Source organism: Oncorhynchus nerka, unplaced genomic scaffold, assembly GCF_034236695.1.
Source record: "Oncorhynchus nerka isolate Pitt River unplaced genomic scaffold, Oner_Uvic_2.0 unplaced_scaffold_454___fragment_2___debris, whole genome shotgun sequence".
NCBI classification, from domain to species: domain Eukaryota; kingdom Metazoa; phylum Chordata; class Actinopteri; order Salmoniformes; family Salmonidae; genus Oncorhynchus; species Oncorhynchus nerka.
Genome location: NW_027039192.1, coordinates 20,001 through 37,657, shown reverse-complemented (window position 1 = coordinate 37,657; position 17,657 = coordinate 20,001). Strand labels below are relative to the sequence as shown.

The window sequence follows — 17,657 nt, the reverse complement described above, 5'->3', positions numbered from 1 at the left end:
AAATATCCAATAAATGTCATTCCACTTCATGATTGTGTCCCACTTGTTTTTGATTCTTCACAAAAAAATACTGTTTTATATCTTTATGTTTGAAGCCTGAAATGTGGCAAAAGGTCGCAAAGTTCAAGGGGGCCGAATACTTTCGCAAGGCACTGTATATACAGTGGGCTCCAAAATGACTGGCACCCCTGACTGGCAATGCACAAACAATACTTAAAAACATATAAACAATATAATTATAGAGATAAACTCAATATACCAACATGTGAAAAATACTGTACTTTATTAATGTTTCAATGGAACCCACCAAAATCATACAATTATTTAATACAAAATACATTTCACCAAAATCAAGGTTTCATAATTATTGGCACTCCTCATTTAGTACTTAGTGCCACCACCTTTTCCTGGAATGTTTGACAAGACCGTTCCTCTATGCAGACCTTTCAAGATCCTTCACAGTCTTGGGTTTGCCCTTATCAACTGCCCTCTTCCACTCAGCCCACAGGTTTTCCATTGGATTGAGGTCCGGCGACTGGGATGGCCACGGCAGAACATTGATTTTGTTGTCACAGAACCATTTCTGTGTGGATCTTGAGGTATGTTTTGGGTCATTGTCTTGTTGGAAAGTCCACCTACGGCCAAGTCCCAGCCTTCTGGCTGAGACAACCAGATTGTCAGCCAAAATTGCCTGGTACTTGGTGGAATTCATTACGCCATCAATCTTAACCAGTGCCCCTGGACCTCTGGAATTAAAACAGCCCCAAAACATCACTGACCCCCCTCCACATTTCACCGTGAGTACGAGGTGCCTCTCCTTGTATGCATCTCTGTTTCGACGCCAAACATGCCGATGCTGTATCTGACCAAAACATTCAATTTTGGTCTCATCTGATCAGAACACCTTCTTCCAATCATAATTTAAATGACATTTAACAAACTCCAAGCGCTTGCGTCTGTCTTGGGGTCATTAAGGGCTTTCTTCTGGAAACCCTTCCAAAGAGCCTGTGTTTGTGGAGGTGGCGTCCGATGGTGCTTTTTGAAACCTGGGTGACCCCAAGACGCCACAAAGGCCTGCAATTCTTTCACAGTGATTCTGGGGGTTTTGTTGCTTCTCTCACAATCCTTCTCCATATCCTTGGGGGCAAAATGCATTTGCGTCTTCTACCCGTGAGGTTTTCAACTGTTCCATATCTTTTGAATTGTTTAATAATTGCCGACAGTGCTCAGTGGTATATTCAATCGTTTGTGGATCTTCTTGTAGCCATTACCAGATTTATGAAGGTCTACGACCATCTGTCTCTTTTGAACTGCCAGTTCTTTTCTTTTCTTCATGGTGTTGGATGATAAAGGGATATTACATGCGTGTTACCTCATTTTTATACACTAGCAAAAAAGGAAGTGATGTAATGGCTCAATATAGTTCCTTAACACTTAGATACACTTAAATAAGTGGAATTGAATTCCTGGTTTAATTTTGGTAGATGTTATTTACAATAATATTTACGGGTGCCATTCATTTTGAAACCTTGATTTGGAAGACATTGATTTTTAAATAAATCAATTCATTCATTTGTTGGGTTCCATTGAAACATTAATAAAGTACAGTATTTTTCACATGTTGGTATATTGAGTTTCTCTCTTTTAAAGTATTGTTTGTGCATTGTCAGTCAGGGGTGCCAGTAATTTTGGAGCCCACTGTGTATATATATATATATATATATATATATATATATATATATATATATATATATATATATATATATATGAACTGAACAAAAATATAAACCTAAAATGTAAAAATGTTGGTTTCATTAGCTGAAAAAAAAAGATCCAGAAATGTATATATCCAGAAATGAATATATATATACACATACATACAGTCGTGGCAAAAGGGCTTCACAGGCAAGGATATTGCCAGTGAGATTGCACCTAAATCAACCAATTATTGGATCATCAAGAACTTCAAAGAGAGCGGTTCAATTGTTGTGAAGAAGGTTTCAGGGTGCCCAAGAAAGTCCAGCAAGCGCCAGGACCGTCTCCTAAAGTTGATTCAGCTGCGGGATCGGCAGAGCTTGCTCAGGAATGGCAGCAGGCAGGTGTGAGTGCATCTCCACGCACAGTGAGGCAAAGACTTTTGGAGGATGGCCTGGTGTCAAGGGCAGCAAAGAAGCCACTTCTCTCCAGGAAAAACATCAGGGACAGATTGATATTCTGCAAAAGGTACAGGGATTGGACTGCTGAGGACTGGGGTAAAGTCATTTTCTCTGATGAATCCCCTTTCCAATTGTTTGGGGCATCCGGAAAAAAGCTTGTCCGGAGAAGACAAGGTTGAGTGCTACCAACAGTCCTGTGTCATGCCAGCAGTAAAGCATCCTGAGACCATTCATGTGTGGGGTTGCTTCTCAGCCAAGGGAGTGGGCTCACTCACAATTTTGCCTACAAACACAGCCATGAATAAAGAATGGTACCCACACATCCTCAGAGAGCAACTTCTCCCAACCATCCCATTGATAATCCCATTGAGAACTTGTGGTCAATCATCAAGAGGCGGGTGGACAAACAAAAACCCACAAATTCTGACAAACTCCAAGCATTGATTATGCAAGAATGGGCTGCCATCAGTCAGGATGTGGCCCAGAAGTTAATTGACAGCATGCTAGGGCGGATTGCAGAGGTCTTGAAAAAGACGGGTCAACACTGCAAATATTGACTCTTTGCAAAAACTTCATGTAATTGTCAATAAAAGCCTTAAACACTTATGAAATGCTTGTAATTATACTTCAGTATTCCATAGTAACATCTGACAAAAATATCTAAAGACACTGAGGCAGCAGACTTTGTGAAAATTAATATTTGTGTCACTCTCAAAACTTTTGGCCACAACTGTACTTTGGTGCGAAAAGTGCAAATCAATCCCAGAACAACAGCAAAGCACCCTGTGAGGATGCTGGAGGAAACAGGTACAAACGTATCTATATCCACAGTAAAATGAGTCCTATATCAACACCGCTCAGCAAGGAAGAAGCCACCGCTACAAAACCACCATAAAAAAGCCAGACTGCGGTTTGCAACTGCACATGGTGACAAATATCGTACTTTTTGGAGAAATATCCTCTGGTCTGATGAAACAAAAATACAACTGCTTGGCCATAATGACCATGGTTAGGTTTGGAGGAAAAAGGGGGAGGCTTGCAAGCCAAAGAACACCATCCCAACCGGGATGTAACAATAACAAAAGTTTATCTCAATACTTTGTTATATACCCTTTGTTGGCAATGAGGTCGAATCTTTTCTGTAAGTCTTCACAAGGTTTTCACACACTGTTGCTGGTATTTTGGCCCATTCCTCCATGCAGATCTCCTCTAGAGCAGTGATATTTTGGGGTTGTGTTTGGGATCATTGTCATGCTGAAAGACCCAGCCACGTTTCATCTTCAATGCCCTTGCTGATGGAAGGAGGTTTTCACTCAAAATCTCACGATACATGGCCCCATTCATTCTTTCTTTTACACGGGTCAGTTTTTACCAAAAAGTTATATTTTGGTTTCATCTGACCATATGACATTCTCCCAATCTTCTTCTGGATTATCCAAATGCTCTCTAGCAAACTTTAGACGGGCCTGGACATGTACTGGCTTAAGCAGGGGGACACGTCTGGCACTGCAGGATTTGAGTCCCTGGTGGCGTAGTGTGTTACTGATGGTAGGCTTTGTTACTTTGGTCCCAGCTCTCTGCAGGTCATTCACTAGGTCCCCCCATGTGGTTCTGAGATTTTTGCTCACCGTTCTTGTGATCATTTTGATCCCACGGGGTGAGATCTTACATGGAGCCCCAGATCGAGGGAGATTATCAGTGGACTTGTATGTCTTCCATTTCCTAATAATTGCTCCCACAGTTGATTTCTTCAAACCAAGCTGCTTACCTATTGCAGATTCAGTCTTCCCAGCCTGGTGCAGGTCTACAATTTTGTTTCTGGTGTCCTTGACAGCTCTTTGGTCTTGGCCATAGTGGAGTTTGGAGTGTGACTGTTTGAGGTTGTGGACAGGTGTCTTTTATACTGATAACAAGTTCAAACAGGTGCCATTAATACAGGTAACGAGTGGAGGACAGAGGAGCCTCTTAAAGAAGAAGTTACAGGTCTGTGAGAGCCAGAAATCTTGCTTGTTTGTAGGTGACCAAATACTTATTTTCCACCATTATTTGCAAATAAATTCATTAAAAATCCTACAATGTGATTTTCTGGATTATTTTCCCTCATTTTGTCTGTCATAGTTGAAGTGTACCTATGATGAAAATTACAGGCCTCTCATCTTTTTAAGTGGGAGAACTTGCCCAATTGGTGGCTGACTAAATACTTTTTTGCCCCACTGTACACACACACACACACACACACACACACACACACACACACACACACAGTGGGGAGAACAAGTATTTGATACACTGCCGATTTTGCAGGTTTTCCTACTTACAAAGCGTGTAGAGGTCTGTATTTAAAAAAAAAATCATAGGTACACATCAACTATCAGAGACGGAATCTAAAACAAAAATCCAGAAAATCACATTGTATGATTTTTAAGTAATTCATTTGCATTTTATTGCATGACATAAGCATTTGATCACCTACCAACCACTAAGAATTCCAGCTCTCACAGACCTGTTAGTTTTCTTTAAGAATCCCTCCTGTTCTCCACTCATTACCTGTATTAACTGCACCTGTTTGAACTCGTTACCTGTATAACAGACACCTGTCCACACACTCAATCAACCAGAATCCAACCTCTCCACAATGGCCAAGACCAGAGAGCTGTGTAAGGACATGAGGGTTAAATTGTTGACCTGCACAAGGCTGTGATTGGCTACAGGACAATAGGCAAGCAGCTTGGTGAGAAGGCAACAACTGTTGGCTCAATTATTAGAAAATGTAAGAAGTTCAAGATGACGGTCAATCAGCCTCGGTCTAGGGCTCCATGCAAGATCTCACCTCGTGGGGCATCAATGATCATGAGGAAGGTGAGGGATCAGCCCAGAACTACACGGCAGGACCTGGTCAATGACCTGAAGAAAGCTGGGACCACAGTCTCAAAGAAAACCATTAGTAACACACTACGCCGTCATGGATTAAAATCCTGCAGCGCACGCAAGGTCCCCCTGCTCAAGCCAGCGCATGTCCAGGCTCGTCTGAAGTTAGCCAATGACCATCTGGATGATTCAGAGGAGGAATGGAATGGGAGACAAACATGTGGTCTGATGAGACAAAAATAGAGATTTTTGGACTAAACTCCACTCGCTGTGTTTGGAGGAAGAAGGATGAATACAACCCCAAGAACACCATCCCAACCGTGAAGCATGGAGGTGGAAACATCATTTTTTTGGGGATGCTTTTCTGCAAAGGGAACAGGACGATTGCACCGTATTGAGGGGAGGATGGATGGGGCCATGTATTGCGAGATCTTGGCCAACAACCTCCTTCCCTCGGTAAGAGCATTGGAGATGGGTCGTGGCTGGGTCTTCCAGCATGACAACGACCCGAAACACACAGCCAGGGCAACCAAGGAGTGGCTCCGTAAGAAGCATCTCAAGGTCCTGGAGTGGCTTAGCCCATCTCCAGACCTGAACCCAATTGAAAATCTTTGGAGGGAGCTGAAAGTCCGTATTGCCCAGCGAAAGCCCCGAAACCTGAAGGATCTGGAGAAGGTCTGTATGGAGGAGTGGGCCAAAATCCCTGCTGCAGTGTGTGCAAACCTGGTCAAGAACTACAGGAAACGTAAGATCTCTGTAATTGCAAACAAAGGTTTCTGTACCAAATATTAAGTTCTGCTTTTCTGATGTATCAAATACTTATGGCATGCAATAAAATGCAAATTAATTACTTAAAAATCATACAATGTGATTTTCTGGATTTGTTTTAGATTCCGTCTCTCACAGTTGAAGTGTACCTATGATAAAAATTACAGACATCTACATGCTTTGTAAGTAGGAAAACCTGCAAAATTGGCAGTGTATCAAATAATTGTTCTCCCCACTGTACATACATACATACATACATACATACATACATACATACATACATACATACATACATACATACATAGCTATGGAATCATGTAGTAACCAAAAAAAAGTGTTCAACAAATCAAAATACATTTTATATTTGAGATTCTTAGAAGTAGTCAACCTTTGCCTTGATGACAGCTTTGCACACTCTTAGCATTCTCTCATCAACTTAGCCTTTCCCAGTGAACGCCTCTGCTTTTTCCTATTCTGGTCTGTATGTGTGTGTGAGAGTGTATCCTGTAGTCCAACCTCTTTGTCAAGCCGTCATCAGGTTCTACTACGGCCCACATCATTTTAACTACACGACCCCAACTGGGACGCCATGTCAGGTACACTCGTCTTAATTAGCAAGGTAATGACCTTGGGCGCTGAGGGCAACAAAAGACGAAACGGAGTGGGGGATATTGGGACGGAAATAGGCTCACTGCTAGGAGAAGGGTGTGATTTCACACCCATGGTGGGGGGTAGGGGGTAGATGGAACCAGGGACAGTGGGTGGCAGGGACATCATCACCCACACTTTGCCAGCCTGCCTGCCTGGGACAAAGGGTATCACTCAAGGCACTGTACCCCCCCCCCCCATACCCCCCATCCTCCCAGTCCCCTGATGTCCTTCTGTACCCTCTATACCAGTACCCATCTGCTAACAGGCACTAGCAGGCGTTAGCCAGCAGCGCAGGGGACTGCTTAGCCCTACTGTAATTAGCCCCTAGACGCTAACCGTGCTAACAGCATGTTTTAAAACAGATGTAGGGGGTGGAGAGAGAGCGCTACCGCCACCACCGTCATTTGATAAGGAGAGAGAGAGAAAGAACCAAAAGAGAGAGAAACAGAAGTGACCTAGTTAAAGCAGTGATGCAACACATTACAGTACACAATGGCCAGTTTTGATGCCAGTCCTCCTTGCTCTCCTGATGGTTGCCTTGGTCAACTGACAATTAGCTAGTCCGGTCATTTAATTACATCTAGCCTATTCCATATTAGTGGGTTTAAGGAGGAGCCTCTCTGGTTACAATCCATTTAACCAGTCTATTGTAAGATCTCCAGTTTTTTTTTCTCAATCTGTGCTCAATCGCACCCATGTGACTTTCTTTTAGCCAACAGCGTGCCTCCCTGCGCAGGAGTTGACCTCGGCAAGGGGTCAGAGGTGACGGAGTAGACGCCCTTGGAACCTCGTAGCCGTGTGACGCAGATGACTCATACGGAGTTTACCTTCCCCCTGGCCTCCCCCTCCTCCTCCCCCGTTCCTCTCTCTAACCTCAAGGCCGTCTGACTGAGGGGCCAGACTCACTGTCACAGCCATCACACCAGACAACCTTCTCTCCTACTCCCTCAGACGACCCTGCTGCTGTTGTCATGACAATGGACGACGGCACTACTCTCTCTACTAAGCTCCGGGAGGGGGTGAGCACAATGAAAGATATTTGAAGTATTAAAGGTAGAATCCTTAATTTTTCTCGGCGCATGCTGCTAAATTACAAAGGCTAACAGGCTAACTGGCTAATGTTAAACTACACTGACAGGCTAACGGCTTGGGCTCTGAATGCTAGCGGAGGATGTGGTGGTGTGGTGAGCATGTCGGCCCAGAGGTGGGGAATGATGGTGAGGAAACAGAGCAAAGGACAACCACCTCCTCTCTGTTCAACTCTCACACACACACACACACACACACACACACACACACACACACACACACACACACACACACAGTATGGTGTGTGTGTGGTGTATAGTGTAATGTAGTGTATAGTGTAGCAGCGCTCCCATGCAGTGACTATGACTCACTGTAGACACAGGGCGACCCAGAGAGAACAAGAGAACAGAACAATGGCAGCTGGTGTGTGAGGGTACAGGATGAGATGAGGGGCCATGAAGCTGAGAGATCACTGTACTGTTATCAACTGCTGTGTTACACTACACACCCCGCAGCAAACACACACACAGCACTGTTCCCTCGGAGCATGGAATTACATGAAATCAAGAGATCACACACACACAGACACACAGGATAACAGCCACCCACCACCAACATCTACAGCACGCACAACCTACAAGCTACACACACACACACTTGAACCAATTAAGACACTTGATTAGTGGAGAGAGACACTGAGCTCTCATACTGTGGACAAACACATGCCCAACACACACGTGTGATCTGTGCCACACACTTGACCACACTTTCAGCTAAAATGAAATAAGCAGATAGTTTAGCCTATCTCTGTCTCATATAGTCGAGGGTGAGAGGGGCCTCTCGTATGACATAACCCGTACTGCAGCAGAAATAACAGAGAACATGCTACAACTAGAAGACGGTTTAGGACAGGGTGTTCTTTCGTCCCTCCGTCATCTCTGTTTTCATAGAGAGGGGCGAGGGTGAGAGGGGGGCCAGGTTTGAGGTTCACTGTAGCGCACCGTTGGAGATGGACCCAGCATCCATCGATTGGTTTGTTTTGGACGGGGGGGGGACCGCAGGACGGGAAAAGGATATTGACTGAACAACATGAAAAATAATTGACCCTTCTGCCCATCTTCCACCCAAAAAAACAGGAGGGAAAGGAGGGAAAGAGAGAGAACAGAAACCGGGGGATGGAGAAAAATAAAGAAAAACAGAAGGAAGTGGAGAGGAATACGCAGGAGGGAGAGAAAGAGAACAGAGGTGTTGAGAGAGGACTTTGACCTGGATATTACCATGGGAGGACACAAAGGCTTTGGTGCCAAAATAGAGAGCTTTGAGTCTCAGTGTAAGAGATAAACATTTCCCAGTACAATGGTTTTCACCTGTACTGTGCCTCACATTTGACAACTGTTCCATTTGACTTCTCTACATACAATGCTTTTACCCGTGTCATTACATGGCAGGGACCTGGGTCACCTTTGACCTCTCTACTGATTCATTCCTATTGGCTGATTTAAGGCACTAACTGTACCATGTTAACCCAGTCATGAGCAGAATAGATTGAGGACTACCCTTTCACTGCAATCTCCAGATCAACATGGGTGAATTATATACTCAGATGTGCGAGATCACCGAGTAGAGTTTTAAAAGACTTGCACACCTTGTCAGTACATAGGTCAAGTTAAGGTTTGTGGAGCTCTTTTGAATCCAATCCAATCTCTACTTGCACTATCCTATATAGAGAAACATCAACTATGTTCTAACTATTTTTTTATGATCAAATTGGCTGTGAATGTGTGTATTGTGCTGTCAATAAAACACTTCTAACCCTGAACACACACACACACACACACCCCAACCCACACACACAGCCCATTACCTCACCTGATAGCTTCATCAGCAGCTCCGACGCTACCTTGAAGTTGATGTCCTGGCTGAGGAGACTGTTCTTGTTCCCCATGGGGCTTCCCTCGCGTCCCTTCAGGGTCCCCCTGTGGCCCCCACTGTCTGCTGTGACCTCTGCTGGCCCTGTGGCCCCCAGCGCCGCGCCCTGCTCCTGGTAGAAGGAGGAGTAGCTGGGCTGGCTCCGGGGGCTTCTCCGCACCTCTTCCTCATCTTCCTCTGCCCGGGGTTCCTGCTTCAGATGGAAGGACTGTGGAGCCTTCAGGGCTTCCTTCTGGTTGGCCGCTATACAGAGAGAGAAAGAGGGGGGGGAGAGGGTTAGAGAAAGAGGGGGAGGGTTAGAGAGAGAGGGGAGGGAGGGTTAGAGAGAGAGGGGGTGAGAGAGAGTTAGAGGATAGCGAGAAGGTTGGAGAGGAGGAAAAGTTGAGAAGGAGAGAGGGGAAGAGGACAAATGAAAGAGGAGAGAGGAGGAGGTGGGAGGGAAAAGGGAGAGAGAGTAGAGCCAGATTGGTGATGATTGTCAAGAGGAATGAGAGGGACGACGAGGACAGAGAGAGGGTTGAGGAGGGTTGTGTGTGAGAGATCCTCAACTATTTGTGGAACGATACAGTGTGGACTGTGGCAGAAGAGCAGGGTTCAACTGGGGTTTTCTCCATGTGACAGTTGATCACATAAACCCAACAATAACATAACGCTGGTCACAGGGCACAACACGTGGCCGTGTTTCTGCATTCTACGGTCTTCTGTGTTCTTAATTTGTACCTCAAACCACACACACACACTGACCATTAACATGTGAGAGAGAGAGCCGATCAGATTGAGGATGAGAGTAGGTTTTGTAAGCAGTCTGTTATTTAGAGAGAGAACTAAAAGTCCCTGGTCTGGACCATCAGTGAACAGTGAATCCTAGGATCCTGGAGCACAGTGGGCCAGCACAGATGGTAGGACCTAATGACTGACTCTCTCACTCTGTCCAGGTCTGCAGGGCATCTCTAACCAAATCCACTCCTCCTCTTCTCTTTCTCTCCATCTTTATTTCACACACACACACACACACACACACACACACACACACACACACACACACACACACACACACTTAAGTTAGGCTTGCTAATACACAGATAATAATCAAACTAAATATCACACACCTGTGTGTGTGTGTGTGTGTGTGTGTGTGTGTGTGTGTGTGTGTGTGTAGGGAAACTGGGTCACATCTAATCCCGCCTTAGATTAATAATTAATAATAATTAGACATGGCGCAACTTCTGATCTCTGCCAAGAAAACCCAGAGACCACGGTGCCTCAACGCTTTGTGGTGATGGTTCTCGTACTCTCGGTCTCTCACTGCTCTCTCTCACACACTTGGGTCTGTTATCATTCTTGGGTCGACGGCTGTCCCGTTTCCTCCAGCCCCACTATAGATCCTCTCTCCTGCTCACCCCCCCTCACCTACTCCTCACTCCCTCCCGTCACACCTAACATCTCCGGCCGCCACAGGCCTGCAGCGGGGCCACCCCCCCTGCCCGTGTCATAAATCTGTGGCAGCTCCGGCCATCTGATTAATGATGATGCACGCTGGAGGGACAGAGGGGGACAGAGCGCTCAGGTAAGGGAGGACAGGAGCCACACTGGCAGAACCTCCCTGTGGGTGGACCTGCTAGACCTAAACCGCCCATGCTGTGCCACTGGGCTGTGCTGGTGGAGGCTTGTAGTGGGGGGGAGGGGTGTGTGAGGCCAAGTGGGAGGCTTGCGAATGGGGGACAGTGACTTTCACGTCAAGGGGTTAGGGGTCGCGGCAGCACCACCAGCTGGAAATGTCACACTGTCAGATGTCAGCGGGCAGGCTCGATGGTGGAGTGTGTGTGTGTGTGTGTGTGTGTCGGATGTCAGCGGGCAGGCTAAGTATAACCTGGTCAGCACCTGGAAGGACGTCCTCTAATTAGGAGTGTGTTCAGGCCGTGTTGGATCAAACAGGGACAGCACGCTTCACTGTGGCCCTGGCGAGGCCTACACACACACACACACACACACCAACTCTATTACAGATGACCTGCGCGCGCACACACACACACCCCCCTCCGACGGTACTCCACCGGAACAATAACAACCATCAAGACGCAGGTCACTCCACTACAATAACCTTTTTGGGCCCTATAAATAGCATCGTATTTAAACTCTCCCAATCTGAGTTACAGAGATCACTCAATTATTTAGTACCCTAATGTGACATTTTTCATTTCTCCAGTTGGGAACTCAAGTAACACAAAAAACACAAGTGTACCTTATCTATTCCACTTACCAGATGCTTTTTCCCTGCAGGAATCTAACCTATGACGCTGACATTGCTAGAGCCACGCTCTTACCAACTGAGCCACACAGGACTGCTGCTGCTACTACTGCTGCTGCTACTACTACTGCTGCTGCTATGACTACTGCTACTGCTGCTACTACTGCTGCTACTACTGCTGCTACTACTACTACTACTACTATGACTACTGCTACTGCTGCTACTACTGCTGCTGCTGCTGCTGCTACTACTACTGCTGCTACTACTGCTACTGCTGCTGCTACTACTGCTACTACTGCTGCTACTACTGCTGCTGCTACTACTGCTGCTGCTGCTACTACTGCTATGACTACTGCTACTGATGCTACTACTGCTGCTCCTGCTGCTACTACTGCTGCTGCTGCTACTACTACTGCTACTGCTACTGCTACTGCTGCTGCTGCTACTGCTGCTGCTGCTGCTACTACTGCTGCTGCTGCTGCTACTACTGCTGCTCCTGCTGCTACTGCTGCTGCTGCTACTGCTGCTACTACGACTACTGCTACTGCTGCTGCTACTACTGCTGCTGCTGCTACTACTGCTGCTGCTGCTACTACTGCTGCTACTGCTACTGCTGCTACTACTGCTGCTGCTGCTACTACTGCTACTACTGCTGCTACTGCTACTATGACTACTGCTACTGCTGCTACTACTGCTGCTGCTGCTACTGCTACTACTACTACTATGACTACTGCTACTGCTGCTGCTACTACTGCTGCTGCTATGACTGCTGCTACTGCTACTACTACTATGACTGCTACTGCTACTACTATCACTGCTACTACGACTACGACTACTGCTACTACGACTGCTACTACGACTACTGCTACTACTACGACTACTGCTACTACTACCACTGCTACTACGACTACTGCTAATACGACTACTCCTACCACTGCTACTACGACTACTGCTACTACCACTGCTACTACGACTACTGCTAATACGACTACTCCTGCTACTACTACCACTGCTACTACTGCTACTGCTGCTACTACTACCACTGCTACTACTGCTACTGCTGCTACTACTACCACTGCTACTACGACTACTGCTAATACGACTACTCCTGCTACTACTACCACTGCTACTATGACTACTGCTACTACTACCACTGCTACTACTGCTACTACTGCTACTACGACTACTGCTACTACTACCACTGCTACTACTACTACCACTGCTACTACGACTACTGCTGCTACTACTACCACTGCTACTATGACTACTGCTACTACTACCACTGCTACTACTGCTACTACTGCTACTACGACTACTGCTACTACTACCACTGCTACTACGACTACTGCTACTACTACCACTGCTACTACGACTACTGCTACTACGACTACTACCACTGCTACTATGACTACTATGACTACTACTGCTACTATGACTACTATGACTACTACTGCTACTATGACTACTATGACTACTACTACGACTACTGCTGCTACTACTACCACTGCTACTACGACTACTGCTGCTACTACTACCACTGCTACTATGACTACTACTGCTACTACTACCACTGCTACTACGACTACTGCTGCTACTATGACTACTACTGCTACTACTACCACTGCTACTACTGCTGCGACTACTGATGCTACTACTACCACTGCTACTACTACTACTACTACCGCTGCTACTACGACTACTGCTGCTACTACTACTACCACTGCTACTACCGCTGCTACTACTACCACTGCTACTGCTACTACTACTGCTACTACTACCACTGCTACTACCGCTGCTACTACTACCACTGCTACTACTACTACTGCTACTACTACTACTGCTACTACCGCTGCTACTACTACCACTGCTACTGCCGCTGCTACTACTACCACTGCTACTACTACTACTACCACTGCTACTGCCGCTGCTACTACTACCACTGCTACTGCTACTACTGCTACTACTACCACTGCTACTACATTTACATTTACATTTAAGTCATTTAGCAGACGCTCTTATCCAGAGCGACTTACAAATTGGTGCATTCACCTTATGACCTCCAGTGGAACAGTAGTGCATCTAAATCTTTTCAGGGGGAGGGGGGGTGAGAGGGATTACTTTATCCTATCCTAGGTATTCCTTAAAGAGGTGGGGTTTCAGGTGTCTCCGGAAGGTGGTGATTGACTCCGCTGTCCTGGCGTCGTGAGGGAGTTTGTTCCACCATTGGGGGCCAGAGCAGCGAACAGTTTTGACTGGGCTGGCGGGAACTGTACTTCCTCAGTGGTAGGGAGGCGAGCAGGCCAGAGGTGGATGAACGCAGTGCCCTTGTTTGGGTGTAGGGCCTGATCAGAGCCTGGAGGTACTGAGGTGCCGTTCCCCTCACAGCTCCGTAGGCAAGCACCATGGTCTTGTAGCGGATGCGACTTCAACTGGAAGCCAGTGGAGGGAGCGGAGGAGCGGGGTGACGTGAGAGAACTTGGGAAGGTTGAACACCAGACGGGCTGCGGCGTTCTGGATGAGTTGTAGGGGTTTAATGGCACAGGCAGGGAGCCCAGCCAACAGCGAGTTGCAGTAATCCAGACGGGAGATGACAAGTGCCTGGATTAGGACCTGCGCCGCTTCCTGTGTGAGGCAGGGTCGTACTCTGCGGATGTTGTAGAGCATGAACCTACAGGAACGGGCCACCGCTACTTGATGTTAGTTGAGAACGACAGGGTGTTGTCCAGGATCACGCCAAGGTTCTTAGCGCTCTGGGAGGAGGACACAATGGAGTTGTCAACCGTGATGGCGAGATCATGGAACGGGCAGTCCTTCCCGGGAGGAAGAGCAGCTCCGTCTTGCCGAGGTTCAGCTTGAGGTGGTGATCCGTCATCCACACGGGATATGTCTGCCAGACATGCAGAGATGCGATTCGCCACCTGGTCATCAGAAGGGGGAAAGGAGAAGATTAATTGTGTGTCGTCTGCATAGCAATGATAGGAGAGACCATGTGAGGTTATGACAGAGCCAAGTGACTTGGTGTATAGCGAGAATAGGAGAGGGCCTAGAACAGAGCCCTGGGGGACACCAGTGGTGAGAGCACGTGGTGTGGAGACGGATTCTCGCCACGCCACCTGGTAGGAGCGACCTGTCAGGTAGGACGCAACCAAGCGTGGGCCGCGCCGGAGATGCCCAACTCGGAGAGGGTGGAGAGGAGGATCTGATGGTTCACAGTATCGAAGGCAGCCGATAGGTCTAGAAGGATGAGAGCAGAGGAGAGAGAGTTAGCTTTAGCAGTGCGGAGCGCCTCCGTGATACAGAGAAGAGCAGTCTCAGTTGAATGACTAGTCTTGAAACCTGACTGATTTGGATCAAGAAGGTCATTCTGAGAGAGATAGCGGGAGAGCTGGCCAAGGACGGCACGTTCAAGAGTTTTGGAGAGAAAAGAAAGAAGGGATACTGGTCTGTAGTTGTTGACATCGGAGGGATCGAGTGTAGGTTTTTTCAGAAGGGGTGCAACTCTCGCTCTCTTGAAGACGGAAGGGACGTAGCCAGCGGTCAGGGATGAGTTGATGAGCGAGGTGAGGTAAGGGAGGAGGTCTCCGGAAATGGTCTGGAGAAGAGAGGAGGGGATAGGGTCAAGCGGGCAGGTTGTAGGGCGGCCGGCCGTCACAAGACGCGAGATTTCATCTGGAGAGAGAGGGAGAAAGAGGTCAGAGCACAGGGTAGGGCAGTGTGAGCAGAACCAGCGGTGTCGTTTGACTTAGCAAACGAGGATCGGATGTCGTCGACCTTCTTTTTCAAAATGGTTGACGAAGTCATCTGCAGAGAGGGAGGAGGGGGGGAGGGGGAGGAGGATTCAGGAGGGAGAAGGTTGCAAAGAGCTTCCTAGGGTTAGAGGCAGATGCTTGGAATTTAGAGTGGTAGAAAGTGGCTTTAGCAGCAGAGAGAGAAGAGGAAAATGTAGAGAGGAGGGAGTGAAAGGATGTCAGGTCCGCAGGAGGCGAGTTTTCCTCCATTTCCGCTCGGCTGCCCGGAGCCCTGTTCTGTGAGCTCGCAATGAGTCGTCGAGCCACGGAGCGGGAGGGGAGGACCGAGCCGGCCTGGAGGATAGGGGACATAGAGAGTCAAAGGATGCAGAAAGGGAGGAGAGGAGGGTTGAGGAGGCAGAATCAGGAGATAGGTTGGAGAAGGTTTGAGCAGAGGGAAGAGATGATAGGATGGAAGAGGAGAGAGTAGCGGGGAGAGAGAGCGAAGGTTGGGACGGCGCGATACCATCCGAGTAGGGGCAGTGTGGGAAGTGTTGGATGAGAGCGAGAGGGAAAAGGATACAAGGTAGTGGTCGGAGACTTGGAGGGGAGTTGCAACGAGGTTAGTGGAAGAACAGCATCTAGTAAAGATGAGGTCGAGCGTATTTCCTGCCTTGTGAGTAGGGGAAGGTGAGAGGGTGAGGTCAAAAGAGGAGAGGAGTGGAAAGAAGGAGGCAGAGAGGAATGAGTCAAAGGTAGGCGTGGGGAGGTTAAAGTCGCCCAGAACTGTGAGAGGTGAGCCGTCCTCAGGAAAGGAGCTTATCAAGGCATCAAGCTCATTGATGAACTCTCCGAGGGAACCTGGAGGGCGATAAATGATAAGGATGTTAAGCTTGAAAGGGCTGGTAACTGTGACAGCATGGAATTCAAAGGAGGCGATAGACAGATGGGTAAGGGGAGAAAGAGAGAATGACCACTTGGGAGAGATGAGGATCCCGGTGCCACCACCCCGCTGACCAGAAGCTCTCGGGGTGTGCGAGAACACGTGGGCAGACGAAGAGAGCAGTAGGAGTAGCAGTGTTGTCTGTGGTGATCCATGTTTCCGTCAGTGCCAAGAAGTCGAGGGACTGGAGGGAGACATAGGCGGAGATGAACTCTGCCTTGTTGGCCGCAGATCGGCAGTTCCAGAGGCTACCGGAGACCTGGAACTCCACGTGGGTCGTGCGCGCTGGGACCACCAGATTAGGTGGCCGCGGCCACGCGGTGTGGAGCGTTTGTATGGTCTGTGCAGAGAGGAGAGAACAGGGATAGACAGACACATAGTTGACAGGCTACACAAGAGGCTACGCTAATGCAAAGGAGATTGGAATGACAAGTGGACTACACGTCACGAGTGTTCAGAGAGTTAAGCTTACGTAGCAAGAATCTTATTGACTAAAATGATTAAAATGATACAGTACTGCTGAAGTAGGCTAGCTGGCAGAGGCTGCGTTGTTGACTAAGTAGGCTAGTTGGCATTGGCTGGGTTGTTGACACTACACTAATCAAGTCGTTCCGTTGAGTGTAATAGTTTCTACTGTGCTGCTATTCGGGGCTAGCTGGCTAGCTAGCAGTGTTGATTACGTTACGTTGCGTTAAAAGAACGACAATAGCTGGCTGGCTAACCTAGGAAATCGCTCTAGACTACACAATTATATTTGATACAAAGACGGCTATGTAGCTAGCTATGTAGCTAGCTACGATCAAACAAATCAAGCCGTTGTACTGTAATGAAATGAAATGAAAAATGTGATACTACCTGTGGAGCGAAGCGAAATGCGACCGGATTGTTGAGTGCAGAAGTTCTGTTCGGTAGACGTTGGCTAGCTGTTGGCTAGCTAGCAGAGTCTCCTATGTTAAGGACGACATAAAACTACACACTCTAAACTACACAATTATCTTGGGTACGAAGACAGCAAAGACAACTATGTAGCTAGCTAACACTACACTAATCAAGTCGTTCAGTTGAGTGTAATAGTTGTGCTGCTAATCGGTAGACGGTGGACTAGCTAACGGTGGACGTTAGCTAGCTGGCTAGCTGCAGGGCAGTGTAGACTGCGTTAGGACGACGAAATACGATAATTACGCAATTATCTATGATACAAAGACGGCTGTGTAGCTAGCTAAGAAGAAATTGCTAAGATTAGACAAATCAAACCGTTGTACTATAATGAAATGTAATGAAATGTAATACTACCTGCGGACCGAGTGCAGATGCGACCGCTCGCTCCAACCCGGAAG

General features: G+C 47.4%; 1 protein-coding gene across 1 annotated transcript in view; it reads right to left on the bottom strand.

Annotated features, from left to right (window-relative positions):
• Positions 1 to 17,657, bottom strand: part of LOC115120858 (zinc finger protein 827-like) — a gene marked incomplete at its 5' end in the record, with an annotated part of 48,696 nt that overhangs the window by 11,482 nt on the left and 19,557 nt on the right. Inside the window, one exon of the mRNA XM_065014766.1 lies at positions 9,342 to 9,644. Coding sequence (XP_064870838.1) covers positions 9,342 to 9,644 — 303 coding nt within the window. The remainder of the gene's footprint in view (positions 1 to 9,341; positions 9,645 to 17,657) is intronic.